The sequence below is a fragment of the Wolffia australiana genome, chromosome 4 (assembly GCF_029677425.1).
Source record: "Wolffia australiana isolate 7733 chromosome 4, ASM2967742v1".
Classification (NCBI taxonomy): domain Eukaryota; kingdom Viridiplantae; phylum Streptophyta; class Magnoliopsida; order Alismatales; family Araceae; genus Wolffia; species Wolffia australiana.
The window spans coordinates 6,151,963-6,170,822 of NC_135838.1; the positions used below are offsets into that span (position 1 = coordinate 6,151,963).

Consider the following 18,860-nt stretch of genomic DNA (forward strand, 5'->3'; position numbering starts at 1 on the left):
GGTTTGCCTCAGGTGGAGACCATTGATTGGAACACCCGACAGTTTTCTTCGCTCACCACCCAATGAGAGAATTAAGCTCTAATATGGGTTATTACTGCATTCGATGACTCAACGTGCCGCCTCCTGGTGCGGCATCTGCTGCCAGTAATTTGTTGTATGAACACTTGAAGACCAGCTTTCAGTTTTTCTTGAAACATCCAGTTTTTACCTCCATCCACAGCATTTGACTTGACGACTCATGGTTCGTCTCTAGACGCAGAACGCGACCGGTGACAGCTCACTTGTTCGATCCATGACCTTTTAAACATCAATATCTTCCTTCTATATAACACCCACACAACGAAGTTCACGGCATTCATCAAATTGCAACAGCCCAAAAGATAGAAAACGAAGCCACGAAAGAAGAATGAGGACCCAGCTGCGTTCCGTCCTTCTGATCGTCGCCGTTCTTTCGGTCGTCACCCTCCAGGCTTATGCTACGATAGAAGAGCCAACTCAGCCGGGATGGGACAGGATTAAGAAGCCGGAAGATTATCAACACGCGCTGGACATTGCGCGTTTTGCCGTCAGGCGTCACAACAGGGAGACGGACGAAGAACTGCGCTTCGTGCGGATGATCAGGGGGTACGTCCGCGGCCAGTACTACAAGCTCGTCATCGAGGCCGAGGACGACGTCGCGTCGCACAAGTACGAGACGCTTGTTCGCGAAAGGGTATTCAACAAGGTCCGGGAGCTTATCTACTTCAGGAGCTCTTAAAGGAATCTCTCTCAAGGAAAAAGTGTCGGTTTCCTGTAGAAAAATAAAACTGTGGCTTTTAGGCTCACCCCCATGAAACTTCCCATGCCAACATCGCTTGCTAAGATCATCTCATATCCCATTTGGGATCCTTGATAAATCATATCAGTCTTTTTTTATCTTTCTTTCTTTCCTCCTCCGTCTTGGGTGTCTGGTTATCGGGTTTAATTCTTAAATTCATCGTGACAGCAATCCAGCGTTGAAGGGTAATTTGTTTTAACCATACATCATGGCATAACCCTGGGAAATTTCGGTGGACGTTGATGGAGAGTTGATGCTTCGTGCGAAAGCTCCTTAACATTAGCCAAAGCTGACAGGAGTTTCCCACTTTCTGTACGTCACAGAGTACAGAACTGTGAAATCGCCCAGAGAAGGTAGAAGAAGATGTAGAAGAAGGAGAAGAAGAATAGAGATAGATGAGAAGAAGAGACAAGAACAAGATGAAGTTCGTTGATCCTTGTTATCCAAAAACGTTACAAATGGGTTGGTATTTATAAAACGAACTATAAGAGTAGTTATAGGCAGTTATAGGTCTGGATCTGTAACTGCCTATTTTAGTTAGAGCATAACCGTTAGTTTGTCTAACGGTTTGTTTCTCCTATCTAGATTTAATCCTATCCACTGAATTTAATCCGATCTATGTTTAATCCTAACAACTAGATTTAATCCTATATTTAATCCTATCAATCTATTTCTCATTAACGAGTATAAATATTTTCATTTTACTAACTAATTAAACCCTATTAGTCGAGGTTGACGCTGTCGTGATATTGTCCTCGTCTTCAAGAACATCATCACTTCGCTCTGCAGACAAAATTGAGTCTAGGAGCATACCCACACCTGCTAGACTCCTACTCGCAAAGGGAAGAAGTTGTATGAAAGACATGACGATTTTAAGAATCTCTAAGCATATTCAAGATTGTGTCGTGCAACGTACGCTAAACTGAATAGAACTGGACGAACAGGTAACAATACGGCGCAAAGACAGCGAAAGAGACAATATTAAATAAACCTCGTTCACTCAAGTAATGTTTAAGCTTATAGTTTCTATGGAGTTCTAGATTGATCGAATATAAGGTGACGATTAAATAATGGATCAATCGGGTGGGCCATGAGTATCGTTAGAGGTCCGGAAATAAGTATTGATTTTGATTTATGTGATCACACAATTACTTCCTCCTAGTTTGGTTTGCTCTTTTTGGAACTTAGAATAAATGGCTTTGAACGTGATGACTATAGACATTAAAACATCACAAAGCGGTATTTGCATGTTGTCCTTTCCAAAATGGAATGGTGTCGGACACTAAAAATTAGAAATACAAAGCAGTTACAGAATACTTTCTGGTACTTTCAACCCCATTTCAGTCCGTCAGCAAGGAGACCAGGAAACTAAATGTTAACGATGGCTTCTATGCAGCGTTTTGGCATATCCTTCCCCACGTTTTTCAAAGTCTACGCTTGAGAGAGATGTCGCCTTGTCGCCCCGTTTTCGTGAAAAACTCAGCTGTTTTCTCTTTAGATTGGACACAGATATCAGGAACCATGTGCCTCAATCGGAGATTACTGTTGCCAAACATGGAAGTCTCAGTTCTTAGCACCCTCACCTTCCGTCAACTCGACAGATCACTTCAATAAATTCCTGGTGACTCCCCCCCGTTCAACATGCCGTTTTGCAAAAACGAAAGAACTGATGTCGCTCTCGAGTCGTGGGCTTTTGAACTCGGCTTGTCCATTTCTTCTGAGATCCATAGCATTTGACTCAGCGAGCTGAAACAGAGCGATCTGGTATGTATTTTCTTGCAGAAGAAATGAGCTAAAGTGGCGAGCGGGTTAGAGACATTTCACTCGTTTCGTCCATCTCTTTTTCTTAGATATTCTCGGCTACGACTAAATGGCCCATGGTTTTCCTCCGAACATAGAACATTCACTCTGACGGCTCGTAGAAAGTGCACGAATCAGGCATGGGAGAGGGCAGTCATATTAATGCTCGACTCTCTTTTGCAGCTGTTTCTTCTCCATATAAAATAGGGCCACGACATGAAGTTTTACCCGCACTCGCACCAAAGCAACAGCTCCAAGAGACAGAGAACGAAGCAAGTAAAGAAAATGAGGACCCAGCTGCCTTCCCTCCTCCTCATCGTTGCCGTTCTTTCGGCCGTCGCCTTCCAGGCTTATGCGACCTTAGAGGAGCCAACGCCACCGGGGTGGGACAGGATTAAGAAGCCAGCAGATTATCAACACGCGCTGGACATTGCGCGTTTCGCCGTCAAGCGCCACAACTGGGAGACGGACGAAAAGCTGAGCTTCGCACGGATGGTCAGGGGCTACGTCAGCGGCCAGTATTACAAGCTGGTCATCGAGGCCAGCGACGGCGCAAACAAGTGCACGAACAAGTACGAGACACTTGTTCGTGAAAAAGTGCCGAACAAGGTCCGGGAGCTTATCTACTTCACCAGCTCTTAACGGAACCTCTGTCCTGTTGAGGAATAAAAGTGAGACAAATAGGCTAGCACTAAAGAACGCGGCCATACCACTATCGTTTGTTAATACCACGCCATAGCCCGTTTAAGGCCAATGATAAATAATATCAGTCTTTCTTTTGTTTTCTTTTGTCCTATCTTCATGTCTCTGGTTGTCTAGTTCCCCTTTTGATTTGGGCCTTTCACCTGCACAGCGTTGAACCTTACTGGGATTTAACCCAAAGAGTGATTCCCGTACATCATCGGTGAGCCCACGGACATTTCGATAATTAAGGACCAGTAATTTTATGCTTCCTGCAACAAACGCGCGACGCTCACAGGAGTAGCAATTCTGGATGGCTGGCGATGCAGCTGTTGATGCTGTTTCAGTCTATACGGGTTTGATCATTCCGCATTTTTGTATGAAATATTCTACGAGTAAAGATTACCTTTCCATAATGTGAAATTGTGCTAGCACAGTATATGAAAATTCGTTGCAGTTAGAAGATCCAGTCTGTGATTTTGAACCTCATTACTTTCTGATCGCACACTGGCTCTGAAAAACTACTTGTTCACGATAGCTTCCTTCCGCCGTTCCCATTCTCCTTACCCATGTTTTTCAAAGTCTTGACTCGAGAGAGATATGTGAAATTTGTAGATTCTACTCTAATGTCAGGTACCTTGTGCCTCAGTCCGAGACTACTGACCGAAAAACATGCCATTTCCGGAACATGTGTTGAAAATGTCAAACCCCGAATGCCTATAATTCAGGATCATGGGGGTTGACTTGGTACATTATAGAAAGTAGGTTGACTTGTTACATCCAAGAAAGTAGGATGGCCTAGGACATCCTTGAGAATAGGATCGTGCCTAGTTTTTAGGGGGTGTTTAGGCCTTGGGTTGTGCCTATAACAGGCCCCCCATTTCCCTTGTTTTCTTCATCCCCAACAATCCTTGATGTATTCTATTTTCTACCTTTGAATTGAGTAGACTTTCTTGAAAGTTCTTTTTGAGCTAGAAGTCTCTTCCTCCTTCCCTCTCTCTCGCTCTTGGAGTTGATGCTCTCTTGACGGTGACGACGCGAGGATGTAATGAGGCTGAAGACTAAGCCTCGGTGTTTCTCCTTGTATCGTCTTGGAATCTTCCTCGACATCTTCTGCATTGGTTCACGTCCAAGTATGCTTCCGCGAGTGTTTGCGCCCAACAACATGGCACACGGGCGTGTCACCATCTTGACTCAGGTTTGATAGTTCAGCAGGAGAGTAAGCAAAAAAAGAGAATACGTTATATGGTTCTCGAATAATCAGCTTTCAACGAGGCCTGTCAGTTTCTTCTGAAATCTTCGGCCTTTAACTTATCCACCTGTTACATCACACTTTTGCATCCATGTTTTTGGAAAAGAAGAAAATCAGGCTACATACCTTCCAATAGTATTAAATTAAATTAGAGAACAAATTAATAGATTTAGAATTTATATGTTCCGATATGATACTTGTAATCTATTTCCAATTGATGGTGCATAATGTGAATGATTCTTTTAAAAATAGTTACTTTAATGAAAATTAGTGTACGAACTGATAGGCAGTGATATTAGGTTTCAAATATTATATGTGAACAAAGAGTGAAGTAGAGAGCATACTAACATTCCCAGAATGTGAAAACTGAATTAGATTCATCCAAAAACAAGATGAGCGAGAATGTTGGTAGGAGTGATTAAGTCCTTTATTAGAAAATGAAGCAAATAGGCTAAAGGTGCCTAACATAACTGCATGCTAATATTAATTTTACATTACCAATTTATATGAAACCTGTTATGCATGTAGGAAAATGTGCGTAGCCTTGGATTAACTTTATCACTGTGAATGAAGAAGGTGAAACATAAAATTGAAGAAGACGTTGATTAACATGAGAATGATAGTTTTATCTCTAGAAACAGCCTTGTCAAATAAATTAAGATTATTTTATTTCTCTATATGACTGAAAATAATGATATTATTATTTTTTGTTTCATAATGATGGCTTGCAGGATTATAAGGTGCACGTCTGTTATAGCATTTTAGTGTAATTATTATGATTTAAACAATAAATTTGAGTATTCATGTAAAATATTCGTAACATTCATGCATTGATATTTTCCTGAATTATTATTATATTTGGTTACTATTAAGTTGAAGGTAATATGTATCCAAAAAAGTAAACATTTATTCCTAAATTGTAGATAAATCATTTTGAATTTTTACATTTGGAACAAGCTTCCAATATATTTTTTATATATTTTATAAATCATGCACTATTCCAGAATATGTATGCATAATACAGGAGTATTTTATTTGTTTTTAAGAAGCACCGGGTTATCCATTTTGACAACTTTGCTAATACTCTCTAAATGGGCTGCATAGTTTTAGTAAGTGATCAGGATATTACCCTGATATATTTAACTTAAACTCTGAATCATTGAAAGACCTTCAACAGCTTGTGGAGTTGGATCAAAGTGTGTGATTGCATTAACATAACCAATAAAAAAAAAATTTTAATATAAGGCACAGAAAATGAAAATTTGACCAATATTTCCATGGCCATTCATATTATTTTACTTTTCATTAAAAACTTTAGAGATTCCTACATAAATATTTTTCTGAATTATGCTATAATGTTATCAAATAATGTTTATTTTATCATGTTATGGGATGATCCCTAGATCTAATATCATATTGCTAAATTTATTGATTATTTCCTAAAATTAAAAGGAATATATTTATTTGTTAGAATGTTTAGTACTACATGGAGTGATGTTGGGTTATTTTACTGTTATTTGTATTTACTATTTATTCAATTCATTATTGATATTTAAATGACTTCAATGTGATTCTGTCACTGTTTCGTACTTCACTCGATCATTTACCAGAGGAAAATGATGAGTTAATTTAATGTTGTGATTTCAGTGCTTATTTATCTGTTGGATTTATTATGAGAAATCTATGGTGGGTTATTTCAATACAAATCTTTTATTTTATCTTTACTAAATATGATCCAATCTGATAAATAGAGGGAAAGTTAGTTTAGTATTATGGTACCGATTTTTAATGGGTTTCGGCATTTTTATAAAATTGATGGTGACTTCTCACTGCATTCCTTTACTAATTTTATTTAGTAATGTATTTATGTCAATATAATCATTCAGGGGTTATTCAATTTTGATTATTTTACTGCACAAATATATTCATTTAATTAATTTTGAAAGTTCATTATCACATTTATTTTAACGATTTTTATGCATTCGACCAATTTTCAAGAATCAGTTCCTTTAGTTTTTCTGATATTCTTTTACAAATCATATTTTGTGAAAGAAGACAAAAATCGATTCAAATATTTTTTTTAGAATGCCAATATTTTTACAGACTACAGAAATATGATAGTTTTACAGGGCAAATTCAGAATGTTTAGCAGTTGAAGTAGTGCAGATAGGAGAAAATGAAAATGTGATATAATGATTAAAGACATTGAAGTACAGGCATCATATTGGACATATAAAGTATCATAATAATTTTTGTAAAAGTCAGAACTCAGGTCATGAGGTGATTGCCAAACATAACAAATTAGGTTGCAGATTAATTTGTTAAGGCATCTTCAATAGTTAGATAGTAGAGTGCATGATAAACGAAAGGGCAAGGGGACAAGCCAAAATATAATAGCAGACATATTTGACAAGTCATCATGAATGAAAATATATTAGACTGACCTCAAACCAAAACAAAATAGCTTGAATGATTCCTGTATTTCAGATTTTCCATGGAACATGGTTAACAAGAAGTTCTTCATGAGACTGTTGCATTGCTTTGCTTAGAAAGAGATTTTTATTCCCAAAATTAGGGAAGTGAAGGAATTATTAAATAAGCTCAATAATAAGATGGGCAGGATCACACACAAGAATTGGACAATGTTGAGTCAGTGTCACTTACCTTTAATGTGTGGAGATTACAGAACAAAGTTGCATTCCTAGGTGTGACTGCACCTTGGGTAGACACGTACTGGCAACCATATGATCGGGCTCTCAACATACACCGATTCAAAAACCAGCACTTGACATCAAATATTGGAGTTTGCATTAAAATAAAAATATGTTTATTATATTGTTTTTATGCATTGTTAATTTATTCTCAATCCCTAAGGTGAATTGTTTCACCCTCCAATGCAGGTATACGTGGTGCTAGACACTCAATAAAGTTAAAAAATAATAATGATGAACATTCTGGGAGATGAATTAAAGGTGGTGAATCCACATTTCGTTTCAAGAAGACACATGCTCTGATTTGAAGACATCATTATACATTTAATCCAAGTTGAGCAGAGTGGCCTAGGGATCATCGAATGCTGTTAGAGAATATCTTATAGATGACACTAACATGTATGGGATTCATCAGAAAGGTGATCAGAACTCAGACGATGACTGCAATACATCTTCCTCTTTGAGATTCTGTTTTCTGACTCAAGGAGACAATTAACTGATGCAGGACGGGCATGTGGATGCGGGTCAACAGTCTTGTGTCGACGTGTTGTGGGTGTTGGATATTAATCTTCACTCAGTTAACGTTGGAGTTTTAGGTTGAATGTTTCAAGGAATAAATCAAGTCAGAAGAGATAACTTGTTTTTTGGGAGATGTGGAGGCAATAGCAGATTTTGAGGAGCTAAAGACTGGTGTCTTTGAAGACCAACCACATGGACAGGTGTGTGGATATGGTTTGTTTGAGTCCATAGGCAGTGATGGGGGAGTGCCTATAAATATGTATGAGTTTTGTTGTTGTAGTATGCTGTGTGCATCAACTGGTTCCATCCTCTCTCAAAGTTTTCTTTCTTATTGTTTCTCTGTGTGAGACGAAGAGAGTAAGAACTTAAATCTTGTTTCTCTTTGTGAGATCGAGAAAGTGAGAACTTAAATCTTTTTTTCTGTGTGAGATCAAGAGAGTGAGTGTCTATCCTTCCTTTCTCTGTGTGAGTTGCTGAAGTGAGAGCGCTAGGTTCCAACAGTGTGTGTCCGTTGCTATAGATTTTGGATGACTGTTCAATCTTCCTTGAGTTGACTGTTGACAGGTCCAATGAGAGGGGAAGTGTGTGACCAAGCAGAGACTAGCTGGAGAGAGAGAGAGGTTTAAAAGGGAGAGAAAGATACGGAGAGTAAGAGGGAGTGAAAGAGCGCTACTGATAGAGAAAGAAGGAAGGCGTTAATCAAATAGAGATAAAGAATGGGAGAGAGAGAGAGAGGAAACTAGTTTGAGAAAGAGGGAAGTGTGAGCATGCGATAGAGAAAGAGACAGATTATTGGAATAGAGAGAGAGTGAGAGAGAGAGAGTAAGAGATAGAGAGAGAGAGAGTGAGATAGCGATAGAGAGCTTGATAGAACGAGCGTGCCTGGGGAAGATAACAGGAGAAAGAGACTCTGAACAACAGAAAATACAACGAGGAGAAAATAAATAAAGAAAGAGCGTGAATGATATAGCGCGTGATTAAGATGAGGGACGATGGAGATAGAGAACGATAAAAAGAGAGTGGGGAGAGAACAAGAATGAGAGAGAGAGAGGGACAAAGATAGATAGAACACACGAGGAGAAAGAGATGGAGAATGTGATAGAGAAAGAGCGATCAATAAAACGAGAAGATTGATAGAGGGAATGCGGTAGAAATAGAAGGAGAAGCGGAAAGAGAGAATTAGCAAAAGCTCAGTTGCTGGTTGACTAGGGACATGGCAGCAGGAGGGCCTCCCCTCAGCGGCGGCGGTGGCGATGGCGGCGGATGAGGAGAAACCGATGGGCGATATTTCTCGACGGAAACTTTACTTCAAATAAAATTTGCCATCTAAAACAAGGAAAGTTTGGGATCTTATAGGTCCTTGAGATGGGGAGAGGGTGGTGGCGATTGCTACTCTAACGGTGTCGACCCGCCACGAACACGATTGTGGGTGAGTTCTGAAAGAAAACAAGAAGATGGATAGAAAGAAGGATGGAGAGACAAGAAAGTGGGAGAGAAAGCGATTTCATTCCGTCATCCCAATCATGTACATGTCGAGTTATTTATAGCGCATTGAGGCTGTAACAGGACGTGCCTGTTTGTCAGTTCGGAGACCGTTGAGGCCATAATGGGAAGATGTCTGTTGAGGCTGTAACAGGAAGCTAGCCGTTAGAACGTCTGTATCTATGTTTGAGTTTATTTCTGTTTTTATTTCTTTATTAAAGTGTGGTACGTAATATTTTCTTATTTGCTGATCTATTATGTGAATCCTGACTGGTCTATTCATTTTTGTCATTAGTTTCTTTTCTTGAAGTAGGGTACTTGTCTTATTTTAGTTGGTTTGGTATTAAGTGATTTTCGATGAGTTGGTTTTTCTTTTTTAAGTTGACTTAGATAGGCTCTGAGTTCGAACCCTTCATTTTGACTCAGATTGGCTCTAAGTCTGAAGCCATTTTCAGTTAAAAACCTTACCTGGATTTAGTGTGTCTTCAACAGGTTCATCGTGCAGTCTCCATCATTAATGCAATATGTGGATTGCTTTAACTGGAAGGGCCAGATGCAGTTTGTGCAGGAAGATTGAGATGAGTGGCGAGAAAAAAAGGTTTCCTCGGACCACCCAACATTTGTAAGACATCCGTGTAGTCATCATCAAGAAGAGAGGCATTCTAACAAAGATGGCTGTTAACATCCTAAAAAAAACAGCTTATGAAATTATGCTCCGTGGGTATAATTTTATTAATGTCAAGGTCACGTTCTATCGAATAAGATGAGGGAAAAAATGCTTAAAATTACAAGAAAATAATATTACACCAGATAGGGGCAGTGGAAGGTTCAAATTTTGGCCCCACACTCACCCCTCACACACTACCCGATGGGTTTGGGCAGTCGAAATTTGCACATTTCCAGTTCAACAGTCTGCAGAAGAGTGAAACAGAAGAGAGCGAGAGATAGAGAGAGATAGAGACAGATCAAAAGAGATAGAGAGAAATAAAAAGAGAGAGAGAGATATAGATAGATAGAGAGATAGAGAGAGAGACATATAGAAATATAGATAAATATATATAGAGAGAGAGATAGATAGATAGAGAGAGAGATAGAGAGATATAGATATATAGAGAGATAGGTAGATAGATAGATAGATAGCTATATGTATAGATAAATAGATAGATAGATAGATAGATAGATAGATAGATAGATTAAAAGATAGATAGATAGAAAGATAGATAGATAGATAGATAGACAGATAGATATATATATATATATTAGATAGATAGATAGCTATATATATAGATACATAGATAGATAGTTCGATAGATAAAAAGATAGATAGATAGATAGCTAGGTATATAGATAGGTACATAGATAGATAGAGAGAGAGAGAGAGAGAGAGAGAGAGAGAGAGAGAGAGAGAGAGAGAGAGAGAGAGAGAGAGAGAGAGAGAGAGAGAGAGAGAGAGAGAGAGAGAGAGAGAGAGAGAGAGAGAGAGAGAGAGAGAGAGAGAGAGAGAGAGAGAGAGAGAGAGAGAGAGAGACAGAGAGACAGAGAGACAGAGAGACAGAGAGAGACAGAGAGAGAGAGAGAGAGAGAGAGACAGAGAGAGAGAGAGAGAGAGAGAGAGAGAGAGAGAGAGAGAGAGAGAGAGAGAGAGAGAGAGAGAGAGAGAGAGAGAGAGAGAGAGAGAGAGAGAGAGAGAGAGAGAGAGAGAGAGAGAGAGAGAGAGAGAGAGAGAGAGAGAGAGAGAGAGAGAGAGAGAGAGAGAGAGAGAGAGACAGACAGACAGACAGACAGACAGACAGACAGACAGACAGACAGACAGACGGACGGACGGACAGACAGACAGACAGACAGACGGACAGACAGACAGACAGACGCTGTTTGATCTACAACATTGAAACGCTGCTTGATCCAAGCCAAAATTCAATACAGTTAAGCCTGTTAGTCTTAATCGGATGACTTTCCACTTACCCGAAGATCCATGTCCGTGAGGAATTAGTTATTCCTGTCAATGTATCTACAGTAACGTTTTAACCAATCCAAAATCGTCAGAGACTCGTTTAGGTTAAAATCACTTCTCCCGTTTGTTTGGATTCTGTTGTTTCAGATACAATTAGTCGTGCCTAAAGAATAATTGTCCAAAAGATGCAATTCACTAATGCGTTTAATGTTTCAGCACGCGTTTGGGGGATTCAGAAGGTGCTCACATACTTCTGCACGCAGGTTGCTATTCCTTCAATCTACTATTCCATTTTATCGGATCCACTGTATATGACTCAGGAATCAAAGTTTTGTTACACGCATGAAGCGCAAGATTTGATAGATGACCAGAAACAAGGACCCATTGTTCTGGGTGGACTATGCATGCATATGTGTGATTACGTCCATTAGCGTTGAAAGTTGATACCTAACCCACAGACTTCCGTCACCCATTTTATCTGCGAATCATTTAAAATCAAAATCCACAGAATTGCCAACCCCTGAGAGATGTGGATTTGTTTGGCTTAAAATACCTGTGCCGACGCACTTCTAGACAGTACATAGATGTGATTGACTATTAGCTTCACGTGGCTATCCATTGAAACGCCGAACAATTTTCTTCGCTCACTACCCAACAAGAGAAATTAATCTTTTATCTGGTTTATCATTGAATATTTTAACATGCCGCGTCCTTGTGTGGCATTTGGTCCCATGACTTTGCTGTATGAAGATGCAGTAGAAGGCCTTCAGTTTTTTAATGCTCATCCGGCTTTTGCCTCCATCCGCAGCATTTGACTTGACGACCCATGGTATGTCTCCAGAAACGGATCGCAAAGGTTGATAGCCGACCTGCTCGATGCCTGACTCTTTAAAAACACATTTCTTCCTCCTATATAACAGACAGAACGCGAAGTTTCACAGCATTCAGCAAATTACAACAGCCCAAGAGATTGAAACGAAGCCACAAAAGAAGAATGAGGACTCAGCTGCCTTCCGTCCTTCTGATCATCGCCGTTCTTTCGGCCGTCACCGTCCATGCTTATGCTACGCTAGAAGAGCCAACGCAGCCGGGATGGGATAGGATTAAGAAGCCGGAAGATTATCAACACGCGCTGGATATTGCGCGTTTTGCCGTCAGGCGTCACAACAGGGAGACCGATGAAGAACTGCGCTTCGTGCGGATGATCAGGGGGTACGTCCGCGGCCAGTACTACAAGCTCGTCATCGAGGCCGAGGACGACGTCGCGTCGCACGAGTACGAGACGCTTGTTCGCGAAAGGGTATTCAACAAGGTCCGGGAGCTTATCTACTTCAGGAGCTCTTAAAGGAACCTTTGTCAAGGAAAAAGTGCCGCTTTCCTGCTAACGAATAAAACTTTGGCTTATAAGCTTACAGCCAAGAATATCCCTTTCTCAATATCGCTTGTTAAAGCTATCTCATAATATGGCTCTGTCTCCCACTTTGCCTCCCTCCGACTCCCCCTTTGCGTGGTGTTTCAGGTTATCGTGTTCGATTCGTCGTGTCAGCAGCCCAGGGTTAAACGCTAATGTAAAGTAACACACGTATCGAGCCCCGTATATTATCCGACAACCCACTGAAATTTTGTGTACGTTGACGAAAAATTTGGTGCTTCGTGCATAAATTGTGTAATGTCAATCAATGGAGCAATCGTTTAGTTTTGTAATCATCCAAATACAAGATTCAGCCAAAAATTTTAAGTCGTGATAAACACGTTTGAATCAAAATAGAAAATTCATTTTTGAATAGTGGTCGTAACTATAAACCCCAGTGAGACTAAAAAGTTTCCGAGGTGTTAAATCAAGTGAAATTGTTGCAGACCGAAAACGATATAAGGGCTGCTATCTAGGGAGATCGATAGGAAATGCAAAGTAACCGGAAATTAAACAAATGTGGTCACAATACTAGTTTTGTAAACACCCGATTCTAGGATGTACAACGATGCACCTGTACGAAACTCCTCCAATGTCAAAAACGTAGCGTCTGAACAGTGGGCTTTAAGAGACTTTTGTATCTTTATCTTAACGAAATTGGGACTATCTATGCTTGACACTAACAAGTTGAAAGTGTACACAGTTAGACTCATCCGAATGTCGACTTGTTATTCTTAATTACTTTCTGACTACAAGAAGCTTTATTTCCTAGTCTCCTAGAGGATTTTTATGTGTTTTTTAAACATACGTTTGTAACTTTTTTACCACTGTAAATCCGTGAGATCCTCGTTCAAGTACAAATCAAAGCTGCCTCCAATTTAAATACTACTGTTTGGGGTACAACAAGCCTAAACTAAAGCCAACTGCTTCCAAGAAATGCAATTCACTAATGCGTTTAGTATTTTGGCATGCGTCTCCAACGTTCCTTTAGTGGTCACACATTTTTGTTAAAGCAAAAAAAAAACCTAACTCGAGTGCAGGTCACAGTTCTTTTAAAAATCTATTTCATTATATCTGATCCACGATATTTGACCGAAGGATCAATATTTGACAGGACGGGAAACAAGGACCCATCGCACCGGTTGTAAGAAATATGGTTGACGTCCGACAATGTCTGATACTCGTTGAAAGATGGTACCTAATCCGTAGACTTCCTTCACCCATTTTGTCCAGTGGTCAATTCAAACTCGTAATTCTCAGAATTGCAAGCCCCTGAGAAATATGTATCTGTTTCATTAAGAATACGTGTGCCGAAGCTTATCTACATAGTATATAAATGTCATGTACGATAATCTTCAGGCCGAGAGCACGAATTAAACCCCAAATAATCCTCTTCACCAAAGAAAATTCGGGCGCCTCTGACTTATCCACCTGAAACATCAAGCTTTTGCATCCGTGTTTTTGCAAAAGACGGAAATCGGGCTAGATCCTTCAATAGTATTTAAGTTTATTTGAGAACACATTATTACATTTAAAACTTTTAAAGTTCCGATATCATGTTTCAAATATATTTCGAACTCATGGTTCATAATTTTATTGACTATTTTTATCAAAAAGTGTCACCTTCATGGAAATCAGTGTAGGCAATACAAGGCAGTGATATTAGGTGCCAAATAATATATTTGAACAAAGAGAGAAGTAGAGAAGATACTGTAATACCCAGAGAGTGAAAATGGAAGTATTGATGAAAAAAAAAGATGAGGTAGAATGTTTGTGGGAGTGGCTTAGTCCTTTATAAAAATATGAAGCAAATAGGCTAAAGGTACCAAACATATACATGTTGATATTCAATTTACAATATCACTTCATATGAGAACAGTTATAATTGTAGGAAAATAATCATATCCTTGGAATAACTTTTTCACGCGAATGGATGATGAATTATACAATTTAAGAACAAGTTTATTCACATGAGGCTGCTAAGTTTGTCTATAGAAAACAACATTGTGGGAATTAAATTAGGAGTATTTCCTTTCTTTATTTCACTGACAATAATGCTATTAATACTGCTGTTTTATAATGATGGCTCACATGATTATAAGGTGCATATCTGTTATAACTTTTCAGTGTATTGATTATTATTTCAAATTTGATTTTTAGTTTTCATATACAATATTCATAACATTCATACATCGATTGTTTTTTGACTTATTTAAATTTTTTATTCCGATTATATCAAAGGTAATATGTATCTAATAAAGTAAATATTTTTTCCTAAAGTTTTTATTAATCATAAGGAATTTTACACTTGGAATAAGTTTTCTTGATATTTTAGACATATTTTAGACAGTGTGATATCTCCCAATATGTATCTATAGTAACGGAGTATTTTATTTGTTATAAAGAAGCACTGGGCTCTCCATCTGGCCAACTTTGCAAGTACACTTTGAATGGGCTGTCTGGTAGTCGTAACTGACCAGGATATTGGCCCTGATATATTTAACTTAAGGTGTGGGGGTATAAGTGTGTAAAGTAAAGTTTGTGGTTTCCCACTGGCTAGAAGAGCAAAGGTAATCTCATCTGACTGATTGTTATTGGGCAATCAGATTTTTTGGACAGCTTTGAGTATATTTTTTTCTCCATTTTATTATGACCGTGAGAAAAAAATTTAATTTATCAGATTGTGTTCTTTGAAATGAATTAAAAATATAAAACCTTGACAACTATATTGAATGGAGAAACATGTAAAATGATTATGGATTAGTGGAAGATATTACTATGAGACTCACATCCTTTAGGCATCTTGACACTTGTTATAACTAGAAATATGGTGCAGAGGGATCAGCTCAAAATGAACCAGACTATATTTCGAAGCTTATTTAATATTTCACATCATAAGTTGCGAAGAACCTATCTCAAGTGGCTGAGTTTTTGGTTGTGAATAATGGAAGCAGCATATCGTTAAGTTTGATCTAATTAATTGATTTCATTAATCCAATCAATACAAATAATTAAATAAAAATGACTAAAAAATAAAAATTTGACCAATCTTTCCATGGCTACAGGCAGTATTTTAATTTCCTTAAAAAATTATGATATTAAAATATTAATAATGTTCTGAATTGTGTGATAATGTTATATAATAATGTTTAGCAGATCCAATTATGTGATGATCCTTAGATCTAATACCATATCGTTAAACTTATTGATTATTTCCAAAAACAACTTTATTTTTAATACAATTGATGTTGAGTTCTTTTACTGCTATTTACTTACTGGTTATTTGCTGCATCTGATCCATTTGGGGAAGTCAATGGTGAGTTACTTCAATGTGATCCCTTTGGTTTTTATTAATGCATTGGATTCTGTCGAAGAGAAAAATGATGAGTTATTTTGATGTTGTTATTTCATTATAATTCATGGGTGGGACCCGTTCTGATAAATCGATGATGGGTAATTTTCATAAAATTCTTTTATATTCTCTTTACAAAAACTTCATCCAATCTGATAAATTTATGGCCAGTAGTTTTGATGCTATTACGGTATTGATAAATTGATGGGAATATTAATGGTGAGTTCTCACTCCATCCTCTTACCATTTTCTTCTGGAATGTATTCATGTTGACAGATTAATTGTGAGTTATTAAATTGGGATTCTTACACTGAACACCTACATGGATTTAATTTATTTTTTAAAGTTCTTAGCTTCATTTATTTTGCCTCTATTAGATGCATTTGAATTATTTTCAAGAGTCAACTATGCTCTAGTTTACCAAGTTCATTTTACTGGTCCTATCTCATGAAACCAGTAAAATTTTGAGTTAAAGTTTTGTATGGAAATATTTTTAAAGAATAGAGCAAGATCATTATTTTCACAGGCCCAATTCAATGTAAATGTCTCACAATGTTTAGTGATGGAAGCAGAGCCTATAGGGGAAAATGAAAAATATGATTGAATGTTTATAGGCTTTAAGTACCCACATGATCTGGGACATATAAATTAGCATAGAACATTTGTAAAATCTTGAACTCAAGACATGAGGTGATTCTCAAACAGAAAAAAAAAAGTTGCAGATTTTTTAAGGCATCTTTAATAGTTCCAATGAAGAGGCTATTCAAACGTCTTTCAGCCTCTTCTTTCATATTCAAATCTCTAAATTCAGTTTTCTTTGTTTCATCTAGCAGAAAACCATTTTCAACTACTTCCCATAAATCTTGACTTCTAAAAAAAGATTTCATCTTCGACTGAGTAACCGACACGCTAGTTAGTCAGTAGAAAAGTCAACATTACTATTGGATTGTTTCAAGTTCCTCCATGGATGTATCTTCAACACCTTTAGAGGGAGAAATAGATGCAGAGAAGAGACAAGACAGCGTGAGAGAGGGTATTCGTTCCCAACAACAGTCCCCACCACAAGATTCTACAGGCTGAGGGTGCTCCGGGCGGGAAGCTTGGGAGCCCCGGTGAGGTCCATTCTCCGCCTGACCTCGTCGGCCTCGGCGTGGCGGCCGGCGGCGGCGTAAATCCCGGCGAGCAGCAGATAATACCCGCCCTCGAGGGGCCTCCTCCGCGCCACCTCCCCCACCACCCTCTCCGCCATGTCCACGTCCCCGTGTATCCTGCAACCCCCCAGCAGCGCCCCCCACACCGCGTGGTTCGCGTGCCCCTCCGGCAGGCCCATCGCGAGCCCGTACGCCTCCTCCAGCCTCCCGGCCCGGCCCAGCATGTCCACCACGCACCCGTAGTGCTCCGCCCCCGGCCCGGGCCCCTCCCGCTCCATCCGCCCCAGCAGCCGCCTCCCCCCCTCCACCCCCCCCGCGTGCGCGCACGCGCTCAGCGCCGCCAGCCACGTCCCCCCGCCCCCCGCCGGCCCCCCCCGCGCCACCCGCAGCGCTGCCTCCACCTCCCCCGCCGCCGCGTACGCCCCCACCATCGCGCTCCACGTCGCCCCGCTCCGCCGCCGCGTCCCCGCGAACACCCTCTCCGCCTCCGCCACGTACCCCAGCCTCCCGTACATGCCGATCAACGCGTTCCGCAGCGCCGTCATCCACGCCAGCCCCCGCGCCGCCGCGTACCGCTCCACCGCGCCGCCCGTCCGCGCGTCCCCCGCCGCCGCGCACGCCGCCGCCACCGCCACCAGCGTCACCTCGTCCGGCGGCGTGTCCGCCGGCATCGACCGGAACAGCGCCAGCGCCTCCCCCGGCCGTCCGATCTTCGCGTACCCGTCGATCGCAGCCGTCCACGCCACCACGTCCGGCGCCGGCATCCCCTCCAGGGCCCGCCGCGCGCCGGCCGGGTCGCCCGCCGCGAACCGCGCCCGGATCAGCCCCGTCCAAGCGACCGCGTCCGGCTCGGGGATTTCCTCGAACAGCCGGCCGGCTCGGCCCGGCTCGGGCCCGGCCGCGTAGAGATGGATCAGCGCGTTGTGGACGTGGGCCGCGGCCGGGCCGAGGCAGCCTTGCTTCAGGGCCAGCCCGTGGAGGTCGCCGGGGCCGAGCCCGGGCTCGGCGCGGGCGCGAGCTTTGATCAGAACCGTGAGGGAGAACTGGTCCGCCGGCACGCCGCGCCGGCGCATGGACCGGAAGAGGCCTGGGCTCGGGCCGGGTCGCCGGACCGGGCCAGCCCGCGCCTCGGAGGGGTGTAGAAGAAGGTCCGGCCGCGGCTCGGGACGTGGTCCAGGCTGTGGAAACAGAGGCACGCGGCGTAGGCCAGGTCGCCGCCGGGGGAGACGGCGGCGAAGCGGAGGAGCTTGGCCAGGAGGAGAGACGGGTTTCGGATCCTGTCGTGGTTCCGGATGAGGAACCCGTGGATCCGGCGGAGCTCCGATAAGGATCCGCACGCGGAAGCCGCCGCCAGGATCCGCTCCTCCGTCGAGGTCATTCCTCCCCCCGCCCCCCCCTCCTTGGGTTTCGCTCTGTGAGGATTTAATTTGTCTATATATTTCTTTTGTTTCTTTTTTTTATTAAGAAACACTTCACTCTTCCGGCACATAGGATTTGGCCGAACGATTGAACATGATCGATTGGATAGGCATGATCCAAATGGGATCTAGATATCTTGTCCAACAGAAAGGGCCATTTCACAAGAAGTCAAGCAATCTAATTGATGAGAGATGTTTAATCAGGGGCTTCCATGTAGCTAGTGTGATAAATATCAGAACACTGGATTTTGAAGCAAACAAAAATAACTTTTTTTAATTCTGTCAACTATATAAACATTACTAATGGATCGTAAT

The 18,860-nt window shown here is 41.0% G+C and overlaps 4 protein-coding genes across 4 annotated transcripts; 3 read left to right on the forward strand and 1 right to left on the reverse strand.

Moving 5' to 3' along the window:
* Positions 1-406: 406 nt before the first annotated feature.
* LOC144702479 (cysteine proteinase inhibitor 1-like) lies at positions 407-757 on the forward strand. The gene has a single exon (XM_078574539.1). The coding sequence runs from the start codon at positions 407-409 to the stop codon at positions 755-757; it is 351 nt and encodes a 116-aa protein (XP_078430665.1).
* A 2,145-nt stretch (positions 758-2,902) lies between these two features.
* On the forward strand, positions 2,903-3,259 carry LOC144702480 (cysteine proteinase inhibitor 1-like). The gene has a single exon (XM_078574541.1). It carries the CDS (start codon positions 2,903-2,905, stop codon positions 3,257-3,259), a length of 357 nt encoding a protein of 118 aa, XP_078430667.1.
* An 8,948-nt stretch (positions 3,260-12,207) lies between these two features.
* LOC144702481 (cysteine proteinase inhibitor 1-like) lies at positions 12,208-12,558 on the forward strand. Its single transcript, XM_078574542.1, has one exon. The coding sequence runs from the start codon at positions 12,208-12,210 to the stop codon at positions 12,556-12,558; it is 351 nt and encodes a 116-aa protein (XP_078430668.1).
* Positions 12,559-17,045: 4,487 nt separating this feature from the next.
* LOC144702482 (pentatricopeptide repeat-containing protein At5g66520-like) lies at positions 17,046-18,505 on the reverse strand. Its single transcript, XM_078574543.1, has 2 exons — positions 18,205-18,505; positions 17,046-18,145 (listed from the first exon to the last, which is right to left on the reverse strand). The coding sequence occupies exons 1-2, from the start codon at positions 18,503-18,505 to the stop codon at positions 17,046-17,048; spliced, it is 1,401 nt and encodes a 466-aa protein (XP_078430669.1).
* Positions 18,506-18,860: the final 355 nt, after the last annotated feature.